Source organism: Podarcis cretensis (genome assembly GCF_951804945.1).
Source record: "Podarcis cretensis genome assembly, chromosome: 1".
Lineage (NCBI taxonomy): Eukaryota > Metazoa > Chordata > Lepidosauria > Squamata > Lacertidae > Podarcis > Podarcis cretensis.
Genome location: NC_137170.1, coordinates 128,823,782 through 128,835,255, shown reverse-complemented (window position 1 = coordinate 128,835,255; position 11,474 = coordinate 128,823,782). Strand labels below are relative to the sequence as shown.

At 48.2% G+C, this 11,474-nt stretch overlaps 1 protein-coding gene across 2 annotated transcripts in view; it reads left to right on the top strand.

Moving 5' to 3' along the window:
- Positions 1-7,666: 7,666 nt before the first annotated feature.
- Positions 7,667-11,474, top strand: part of SATB2 (SATB homeobox 2) — a 131,818-nt gene continuing 128,010 nt past the window's right edge. For both annotated transcript variants that reach the window (XM_079978304.1, XM_079978303.1), the window contains exons 1-2: positions 7,667-7,792; positions 8,928-9,155. In XM_079978304.1, the coding sequence (XP_079834430.1) occupies positions 8,987-9,155 (169 nt within the window). In that variant the 5' untranslated portion in view covers positions 7,667-7,792; positions 8,928-8,986. The remainder of the gene's footprint in view (positions 7,793-8,927; positions 9,156-11,474) is intronic.

Here is an 11,474-nt window from a genome sequence, read left to right as displayed (position 1 = left end):
CTGGGGACAGCGCGGGGAAAGGAAGCCCCCTTTGCGCCTTTATGACGCCGCGATCCAAAGCAACCTCGTGCGCAAAGAGCAAGCCTCCTTTCCCCGCTGTCTTTGCCAGGCCGCTGCGCATCCCAGCGGATGAGCGACAGGAGTCCGCGGTGGTGTTTCTGTTTGTGTGTGTTGATCCTCGTTTCCAGTTCAGGATGGGCGCCGCCCGCTTGGCCAAAGGGAGATGGAGAAGGGGGAGGAAGGCCTGCAAAACTCACAGCCTTCCTCTCTGGAAGCGAGAGCAGGACTGGCCCGCGTTATCTCCTCCTCGTCCAGCAGGCATTTATTTCCCACAGCTCTCCCTGGCCCATTAAAAGAAGTCTCTTACAGACACTTCCTTGGGAGTTAAGTCCCGTGGAATTTAGAGGGAGGGGCATTTCCGAGACAGCGAAAATGCAATTTAAACGCGCATCGGATCTATGTTTAGGATCGGAGGGCCCATCTCTCCACTACGACAAACGGAGGCGTTCCTCCGCTTCTCACCTTCGGGAAAGTTCATTCAGTCGGCTTTGTTGGCAACTGCGAAGTGTCCCCCCCTCTTTATCTCAAGAGGGGACGTTCGGGCCCTTTCTCACGTTACACCGAGCCAAATTTAATATATGCTGGTAACTGGGGGTTGCGGCCAGTCTCAGGTGCCTGAGGCGCACGCGTCTCTACGATGCGGGCACTTTCCACATTCGAAACGGACACGTGTGTGTATATAGATACACACATATACAATCACACAAAAGGTGTACATATATATATATATATATATATGGTGTATATTTCAAGCATCTTAAGTGAAACGTGTGAATTGGGTAAAACAGAGACACGCTGCCTTTCTCTCACGCAGCCTTTCACTTTTAAATATGTCCTCCAATCACGTATGAGCACATAGCCTCCCTCTTCCACAGACTGTCCATTTCCCCCCTCTGCACTTTCCCTGTATGACTTTGGCACATACACGCGCGCACGCGAATTCTAATGAAAACCTAAGGTCTTTCCCAGGAATGCATTCACACCCACACCCTGCGCGCAGACCCTTCTTTGCTAAATGCATCCCCAGGTTGCGATTCACAGCCTATTTACTCCCAGAAAGTTCTGCAGCCACAGCCTCTAACCTTCAGCCGGTGTCGCTGCCCTGCCAGTTTCCTCACTGCGGGACTTCTGTGAGAGGTCTAACGGTGCAATGCTAGCCATACCGACTCGGAAGCAAGTCCCACTTGGGTCAATGGGCCTTACTCCCAGGTAAACAGGCATAGGGTTGCAGCCGAAGGCGCAGGGCCCGGCCGGCTACATATATTCTCTTGCTCTCCATGGAAGTCAAAGGGCCTCTCCTCTCCCACTTCCTGGGCCTTTCCTCGGAGGCCGCTGCGGCTGCCTGGACGGTATTATTCTTGGGCCCATTCCGCAGAGCCGGTGGCTTGAGGCTGCGGGTCTCCGCCCGTTCATTGGAACGATGTTAATTCACTTCCATGGCGGCCGGGCTCCAGGAGGAGGCCGTCGTGGTTTCCTTCGCCTCCCCTAAGAAAGGCAGTGGAACTCACTCTCCCAAAAAGGGGCTTTCCCCGACGCCTCTGATTTTTTTAAAACTAAATAGACTGTAAGCCCTTTGGGCGAACTATTATCCTCTCCCAAGGGAGATAAGAGACTCTTTTTAGCCAGACAGAGGCGCCTCAATGCGCAACTTCTCAGCCAGGGCGCTGGAAGCCGAAGCCAGCAAATAATTTGGAGGGTTTGCGTGACCTTGGCTCGAAAGCTTGTTGCTTCTGCAGACGTCCGAAGTCTGAGCGCTTGGCTCTCCAAAGGAGATGGAGAGAAAGACGGACTCTGTAAGACAAGAGTTCGGGTGTCAAAAGAAAGCATCAGAGAGGCTCTCCTTTGGGTTATTAAATCCATATCGGAAAGGGGGCGCAGAAAAAGGAACTCCCCGCGATTCTTGCGGAAGGAACGATGCTGCAAAAGTACTTTCAAGAATGGCAAATGCTGTGAGTGGTTGGACTGCCAAGGGAGACCCCCACCAACCTAAAAGTGTCTTCTTAGTTGGTTTAAATCAAGCTACAAGACGTTTTGACCCGAAATGTATTGAGAACTCTTTTAAAGGACAACCTCCATTTTATGCCACTGGATTTGCCTTGAACTAAAGAGTCCTCTGTCTTGATTTTCCTTTTTCCTTTTCAACTACTCAAATATGCCAAAGAATAAATGCCTCCTCGAGTTGGATTATTTTTTTTAAAAAATGCTGAAAAAGTAACGTTGTTAGATAATGCAAATTGATTTTATATTTAGCAGGAGAGGGGGAAAAGTTTTTCCTCCTGTTCAAATAAAGACAATATGTGAAAACGATCAACTAAGAAACCATACATAATTTGAAACAGAAAACGCCTTTATTGAGCGGGGAGGATTTGTAAATTTATTAAAAACTCTTGTGCCCATCCATTTATTCCACCCCGTGCAAATGTGCTTATTTCCGCAACTGAAGCATACGATATTATTATTATTATTATTATTAAAAACAAAACACTTCGTAAGAGCCACTTGGTAGATGTTAAAAGGCAATAAATTCAGTTTCATGCCGTTTTACAATAATCTGAGTTTAGGAATAACAACGCTTAAAACCTTTTGGCGATGGGACACAAGGGTTTACTTTTCATAAGGGGTTCCAGGGCAGGGGGGGGGGAGTTTAAATACGTCAAAAGAAATCCAAACTGAACGAGGAAGGAAATGGCGAAAGAATAGAAGCTACATTCGCAAACCGTTGCGACCAATTTTATGCACGTATTTAATTGTATGCATTATTCAAAATGATCCCAGGAGCGGCTGAATAATTTAAAATCAATAGTTTCCCTAAAATCTTTATAAAATATTAACACTTTATAAAATATGAATAAGTTAACAATCCGGTTGTTTCCGCTGCAAGGAGGTTGATCTTGACCGTCCTGCGATCAGCCTGTTCACACAGAGCGGCGGCGTGAAACGCGATCAGGGACCAAATGGCAGTCAGGATCTTCAGCTCGTGGGCTACATGAAATCGCTCATTTAAAGAGCTTGAGCTGACTCTCTCCAGCCATCGGTGAGAAGAAGAGTGACGAACCAACCCGGGAAAGGGGAAGATCCTGCCTTTAAACCCAACCCTATCATCAGAACGACTCCAGCCCTAAAAACCGCGCGTTCTTCCAACTTTGGCCACCAGTCCGGATCCTAAAGGTAAGAGGGCCATTGCCATTCTCCTACTACCCACCGGCTTGTCAGATAACGCCTCCTGGCAAATTAAAACAGCCCCTACCCCGCCCGGAAAATCCCACTAGATTTAACTTCTTTTTTTAAAGTTCTCACACATTCAGATCTTTTCCTCGCTCCTTTTCCAAATCCGCACAATTTGCTTCCGCTAGTTCGGGCATGGTTTTGCCAATGCTCCAGCTTCCAGTCGTTTGCAAAGAACACCACGGACACCGAACTACATGTCCAGGACCAGGGCAAGAAGAGAAGAGACATAACCCTCACCTTGAGTCGTCGGAAGCCTACGCCCGTGCCCCAAAAGTTCAACGGCGCACGCGACCTTCGCCCCCGCCTCTCCCCCCCCCCCCGCGCCTCTTGCTGCCAAAGCAAGATGAAGACATCTGGACGAAGGTCTTCAAGAAAAGATCTCTTAAGATCAAGAAAGAAAGAAAGAAAGAAAGAAAGAAAGAAAAAGTTAGTTCATTCTCTGCTGCAGAACCGCTGCCTTTCCCAGGATCTACTGTACTCCGATTTCAAGTGGAAACGATCTGGAGTTAATCTCTTACCCGGATCAGGGGCTTCTCCGTGGTTCCCAGACTGTCAGCTAGCAGCACTTCCTAGTGCGGGCCGAAGCCCGGAGAAGAAGAGAGAGAGGAAAAGAGAGTGGCGAGCCCTCTGCAGTCTATAATGATTCCCATCCTTTGGAGACGCGAGAAGCGAGAGAGCAAGAGCCGCCGCCGCCGCCGCTCCGCTTGCTGCGCCAGGCTCCGAGCTCCAGCAGAGCCCAAACCCCAAAGAAACAACAAGCGCCCTTGACCCAAGCCCAGGCATCGGCGGGCGACTGTTACTATGTTTCTTTTCCTTTGCGATTGTGCGCGCGGGCGCGTGGCAGCGGGGAGCTGCTCCAGCTTTTGTTTCCAAGGCGTCGAAGGCAGGCAGGCAGGCAGGCAGGCAGGGCAGGGCAGGCCTCGGGCCCAGATCGTCGCGGTTCTTCTCGACATTTTCCAGGGCGAAGCTCGAGGGTCAACTTGACCTTGGGAGCAGCACGCACCTAAGCGCAAAGGAAAACAAGAAACGAAACAAAAACCCACCCAGCCCGCTTCGCTTTCGCTGCAGAGATCGAAGGGGTCGACGGCTGCTTTGGGGTTCCGATTGCCCCAAGTGTCAGGGGGGAAGGTCTTGAGGGACAAAAGCCCGGGCGCTTCGGCTTCTCTCAACTTTCTGAACTTCGGATTTAGGAGGGCCAAGTTAGGCCCTCCATGGATCACTGCCTTGCTGTGGCGAAGGGGCTTGAACAACTCAGAGAAGCTATGAGCTACGACGTGAAGGCCACCCAAGATGGACAGGTCATAGTTGAGAGTTTGGACCAAATGTGATCCACCTGGAGCAGAAACCGGCGAGCCACTCCAGTATCCCTGCCATGGACACACAAGAAGTTAGGCTCTGCGGGTGCAGGCGCACCTAGCTCTGCAAAGGGTCCCTGCGTGCTTATTTTGGAGCGACTGAAAGAGAGGGAAAGACTGATTTACAACACCCCTCCTTCCTCTGCGGGGATGTTCTGGAGCCTGTTCCATAACAATCGAATTCTTATTATTTTTTACTTTGGTATAATAAACTAATAGTGCAACCCCATCAGAGTGGCTGGGACAACCCAATCAGATGGGCGGGGTACAAATATATAATAATAATAATAATAATAATAATAATAATAATAATAATAATATTAACAACAACCAGCAATAACAATAACAACAATTAAATCGAGCCAGCCAGCCCCTGGGTTGTAATCTAATCTGTCTGGTATGCGCTGCAGGATCCCGAATCGGAGGTTCCGTCACAATTACTGCCATGTCCTGCTCCCCACACAGCGCCACCATTTAAAACATTTAAATGTATTACAAGATGTAGGGCAAAAGGTCGGACTAAACCGCAAGATTGAAACGCGTCCCGCTTTGGCCGCAAAAAAAACCCAACCCACCCCCAACGCGCATAAACGCGCAACCCCACGCATGCTTCCGAAGAGGGTGGGTGGGTTTATTTTGACCCTCTAGCGCCACCGTAAAACAAACAAGCCGGGCTCTCTTAAGGTGGACGCGCCGAGTTCCGGAGCTTCCCCGGCAAAAGCGCCCAGATTTTTTGGGGGTTTTTTTTTTTCTTTTAAAGCCGCGGTGCAGGGGGACGACTTGGAAGGTGTGGGGAGACAAGGAGGGGCCGGGGGTGAGCGGCGACCCGCCTCCACAAGACAGTGCGGGAATAGAAGTTTTTTTTTTAAAAGGGGAGGGATTCCTTCCGCGCCACCTTAAATGCTGCGAGGGCGCCGCTTCGAGTCTGAGGCAGAAGCAGGTCCCCGTGGCCTGGCCTGGGTGGGGCGGAGGAGGCGAAGGGAGCGGGCCTCCCCCCCCCCCTCAGAGAAAAGGAGGGTGTTTAGCGGCTTCTCCCCCCCTCATTCTCTTAACTACCCCCCAAAAAAAGCTGGCGGGGGGGGGGGCGCGCGCAACGGCTCCCCTTGACGGGGCACCGCAGCCGCTCCCTGTCCCTCAGGGAATGGCCGTTTCGAGCGGGAGAAGCGTCGCCTCAGCTCTCTCTCTCTCTAACCACTGAACGGCACCACCATGACCTCTCCTCACGGCCGCCCCCCGAAAACAACAACAACAACAACAGACCAAACCCCCTTCCCTCCCCGCCGACAAAGCGAGCGGCTCCCCAACCCCGGAGGTTTTCGGCCGCCTCGCGACCCCCTCACCCGTGCCGGACTCCTGGAATGCGCGCGCCGAAAAGCGGCACGCGCGAGATAGACCGTTATCAGGCTGAGGAGAGGGGGGTGGGGGGCGGTTTGGTGGGAAGAGCAGCAGGAGCGGGCGGCGGCGGCGGCGGTTATTCGCTCGCGCGCTTTCTCCTCAGGACTGAGGCGGCGGTTGAGGCGGTTCCCGCTCTCTTTCTCCCCCCTCATATACTCGGGGCGGTGGTGGCGGGGGGGGGGGGCACACGCGTCTCCTTTTTCCATGAGGGGCGCTTGTTTTGAGGCCGCTGCGGACCCGGGGAAGGAGGCGCCCGGAATGGACCCTCCCGCCTTTCCCTTCCGCCTCCTCGGGTGTCCCGGGCGGCGGCGGCGGCGGCGGCGGCTGCTCTTCTCCCCTCACTCGCTCCCTTCTTCTGCCGACCCAGCAGTCACCCCCCCCCTTCTCTCCCCCCCACCCCCACCACTCCACGCCGCCCCACCATTTCACACGCCTCTCCTCCCTCCAACCCGGCCCCCTTTCTCCCTCCGCGTTACTTCCCTCGCTCCTTCTCCTCTCCTCCCCACCATTCCCGCCTCTCCCCGCCCGGCGCCACAAGTTTGCTCTTCTTCTGCCTCGCCCGTGTGCTTGCGCGAACCGCCGCGTGTCTCCCATTTATTATATATTTATTGGGCTTTAATTTCCTGCCAGGCGAGCCTCTCTCTCTCTCTCTCTCTCTCTGTCCTCCGCCTGCATGCATGCATGCATGCAAAACGGCAGTGCTGGCGGCCCGAGCAGCAGCAGCAGCAATCGCAATTTGCAACCCCCCCCTCTTTTTTTTTGCCAAGAGGAAGGGCTCTATCCTGCCCCTAAGCTAACGTAGGGAGACTATTTTTAGGGAAGAGAGGAGGAGGGGGAAAAAAAGAAAAGAAAAGTAGGAGGGGAAGCAGAAGAAGAAGAAGAAGAAGGGAGAAAGCTGAGCTGTTATTTTGGATTCCAAGAGGAGGGAAGGAGGAAGCGAGGGAAGGAGGGAGGGGAAGGCATCGCCACCAGAACCACACCAACCCTAAAGTGGGGCGGGTGGGGTGGGTGGGGGGAACAAAAAAACAAACAAACCCCAAAGCGAGGAAGGACAACCCCAGAAAAGGACTCACTTTGCTTGATGACTCAACGCAACTAATAATCATTTGTCTCCTCTCTGGCGAATCCCTCGTGTTGCTGCTGCTGCTGCTGCTGCTGCTGCTGCTGCTCTCACTGCCTGGCGGAGGGAGAGATTGAAAGTGACACATCGGGCGCTGCTTGCCTGCTCGGCGGCCACCAGAGCACCGGCTCCTGCTGCCTCTTCTTCTCCTGCTCGTTCGGGATAGCATCTCTCCCTCTCCCCTCTTTAGAGGCAGCCTCTCCACCCCTTTTTTTCTCCCCCTCCCCTCTTTGATTTCTCTCCCCCCCCACCACCTTTTTTTTTTTTTTGCTGGAAGGTGAGAGAAATTAGTGTTTCCCTCCCTCTACTTCCTCGTCGATCCCAGGGCTCTCTCTCTCGCGTCTTCTTTCGCATTCACAACCACCTCGGGTGCCCTTTCGGGAAGAGCTCTTTCCTCCAAGCACCCAAAGCCCACTCTGGCGCAAGACGGCGCGGCATCCTGACCTGGGAGCGCAAGCCTCCCCACCCCAAAACCATCGGGACTTGAGGTGGCGGTGGGTTGGGGGAGACGAAATAGACGAGGAGAGAATAATAACGTGCACAGAGGAACCCAGAAAACTTTCCACCCTGGATTCTCTACTTTTGATCCATGGACAGAGCCCAACTCAGCCAAGTTACGGACAGACTATAAGCAGTAAGTACTCCAGGAAAGCTCTCCGATATTCACGGCGGTGGTCCTGAAAGGTTTCTCTTAAGCAGCTAGATCGAAGCAAACAAAATAATTTACGGATGTCTCTCGCTGTGACGGAGGTGCTTTTGGCTGAAATGTTGCTATCCTATATTGCGCTCCCATTTGTTTGTTTCTGCGTGACTCCGCAAACTGCTCTAGCCGTGGCTTTTCTCTCTCTTTTTTGGTTTTTGCTGCGCTACGTTGTGTAATCAAGCTTGAAAACTCAATCTGCTTGAGATAGCAGTTCGGCACAAAATATCGAACCGACCTGCCAATGCACATTCTAGCAAAGGGGAAATCCCGGAGGATGCAGGGATTTTTCTTTCCCTTCCCTGCCGATCAAATTCGTACTTTAATGTTCCTTTGCCTAAGAATAAACAAAACAAAGCGGGAAAGAAGCGGCAAAGAACAGACTTAAGGCATCGATTTCTAAGTATGTTTAAAAGCAGAGAGGAAGATGCCTGGCACGCAGTATTTTTTTTTAAAAAAATGCTTTTTAAAAATTAAGTTTGGAAGTGGGGTTACATTTTTAAGTGTCCTTAGGTGTCAAAATAGATCTGCCTGCCATTCCTTCCTGGTTTTCCCGGTACAGGACCCATTTTTAAATGTATTACTAGGTACCTAATTGAACCTCTTTACTGGTTCGCACGCCATCTGAAATGCATTAGTCTATTGAATACAGTGTACTGCATACCTGCTTCTAAATAGATTTGTTTGCCCAAGTCCCTTGCTTTTCTAAGTTGCACTCGACCCCAAAGACGAAAACCGAAAACGTAGCCTGTAAATAGCTTCGGTACTAGCAATAGCTTGGTTTATAAAGCTGAAGTTGAATGAATGATCAACTTCCGTGACCCTTCCTTGTTAGCTGCCGGCTCGCGAGCAGCAGCAGCAGCAGCATCGGAAGCGCGTTCACAAGTCAGGTGCAAAAGCGAAGCCTTCTGGCTAAGGTCCTCCATGCTTATGCAGATCGTTTTAATTTTGGCTTGAAGTGCTCTTCCTTTTTTAATGTATATGTGATTAATTGATACATTCAGTTTGGATGCTTCTGAAGTGGTACTGCTCATTTCTTTTCTCCCTCTTCTTCTCTCTCTCTTTCTAGGTCCTTGCTCATTTTATTGTGATCTGCCTGTGGGAACATTGTCTCCAACTCAAAGTAGTATGGACCGCAGAAGTGAGAGTCCCTGTCTAAGGGATAGCCCAGACAGAGGGAGCGGCAGCCCTGATGTCAAAGGTCCTCCCCCTGTGAAGGTGGCCAGACTTGAACAGAATGGCAGCCCTATGGGAGCCCGAGGGAGGCCCAATGGCTCTGTCACCAAATCAGTGGGAGGTAACAAACCTAGTTGAACTAACGTATACATAACAGGCTGACGGCTGTGTTACAATGGCACAGGGTGTCAGGGTTCAGGTTGGTGAAGCTTGAGTGTCTCTTGGTGTAGGGTTACAGGAAGAAAGTCAGTGGCAGACTGCTAATGTCCCTCTTGCTTCTTTCATCAGTAACCAACAGCCTCATTATGGTTAAACAGGAAAGTGGTTTATACAGAAGGTGGCATATTTTGGGCATGTTGCCACTGTGTATGAGGTGTTAGCTGGTTATGTCACTGTTAGAGTTCTTAGCTTTTCCTGGAAAGCTTAAAGGTGTTCCATTCTCTGCCCCTGTGTTGGAAGGACATATAAAATGTTTTGGGGTTTTTTGTTTGGCTTTTGTTCTGGGTTGCTTTCTAAATCGTGGCTTTTTTGCGCTGTTACTGTATTTGCATCATGGGACAAATATATTAGTTCTTTAACTCAATTAAAAAGGATCTTAATTATATCCCTAGTATTTTACAGTTTAACTGGGAGCTAATTTAGAATATTTTATAAAAGTTTTGGAATTGTAAAGTTAAGCTTATCTTGTATCTCAGAAAGCGGGTTGGGTTTTTTTTTTAGTCTTGTAATGGGGAAAATCTAGTCATTTTCATTGCTAAGAATGCATGGAGAAAAAGAATTTATTCTTCAATATTTTATGAATGGCTTGTTTCTAAATAGGAGTACCGGTAAATTGCTGTACTATACACCTTATGAGTCTAGTTTATTTGCCGTACTGTTACTGTACCTATTACTAGTCTAGCTTATTTGAGATTTATGGAATCTAGTTGAGTAGCTTAATGATGTTCTAGGGTTGTGATCCCAACATGCTTACTTGGAAGAAAACTTTTCATAGCAATCAGTAGATATAATACCAAGTAAATGTACAAGATAATAACTTTAAAGAATACTCTCCGAAACAAAATGGGATATTTTTTTCCTTTTATGGACAGTTTCTACAGTGATTTTTTAAATGCACTGATAGAGTTGTTGGACAGTGTATATATCATTTTCTCTAGATACTCTTTCTTCCATGTTCTGTGGTGTGATTTCAGTGTCTCAAGTAGATGACTTAAAATCCTAAACACGCAGCTGCTTAAAGATCTTTAGTTCTGAATGTCATGATTTCTCACTTCTTTTACCTTATCTTTGGACCTAGATATAAGTGCAGGATCTAATATTTCTGCACAGTTTCTAAAGAAGAAAAAATACATACAAAACAGGTTGTTCTGCAAAATATGTAACATATTACATATGTTAAAAATCTTATTACATAGGAAGAAATGCAAGAAAATACAGCATAATACCATTGCACTGCTTTTAACAAAACATTTCTTGCTCAGTGGGATTAGTAATTGCCAAAGATTGTTAAGAAGCTGTAGGTTGAGGTTATCTTCTTCCCTTAAATTAGTTATCTGTATATTCTAAGATAATCTTGAGTAAAGACATCTAATAGTGGATACAAGAGTTTAGACAATGCTTAGAGAGTTGGTGAATGAACCTTTTTCTCACTGTTGCTCTTACTGATTTGTTCTTAGAGGCAAAAAAGAAAAGAAAAAGTGTTAAATTAAATATTACGCTAGAAAGAAAGTTTAAAAAGTAATAATGGCGTACTTGTGGATTTGCTGCTGACTAAAACTTTCTGTAAATATTTCGAGATATGCCCTGCAGTAGCTGGGGGCTATTTGAAGCATTATTGCTTTTTAAGAAAGGGTTTGCGGGTTTGCCTTAATGTCTTTTGGGTTTCTAATCTACACTGAGGTGTGTGTGGGAGGCTTATTTTTAAATTTTGGCCTATGTATGTTTCCAAATTGCTTCAGTGCTTTGCCACAAGAAGGTCACAACAGTTTGTGATATCAAACTGTTCAAACTGTAGACGTTCAGTCAAGTGTGATGTTGGATAGAGGATTTTATTCAGTTTTACATGGAGACTTTCATTACTCAAGGCCAGCTCCTAAGGGGTTACCTTCATATGAACTGCTGATACATTTTTTTCTGTTAACTTCTTGTTTCATAAAGTTTCTTGGAGTCCTTGTACTTGTTGGCTAGTGTTCCATTTTTAAGTAAGAATGAAAAAATGTTTGATTTCTCAACTCAGCAATACATATTTTTTAAAGTACTTTAAAGTCCTACTATCTTGATAGGGCAATGTTTGTTTCAAATTGATCGTCATTTTATATTAAAATCTTTTAGGATAACTAGCTTAACTGTCTCATGAATGGCTTTTTGCTACATCCCTTTCTAAAATGACGACACTTTTCAGTACAAATCACAATGTGGCTTTAAAAGCTGTATTGCAATG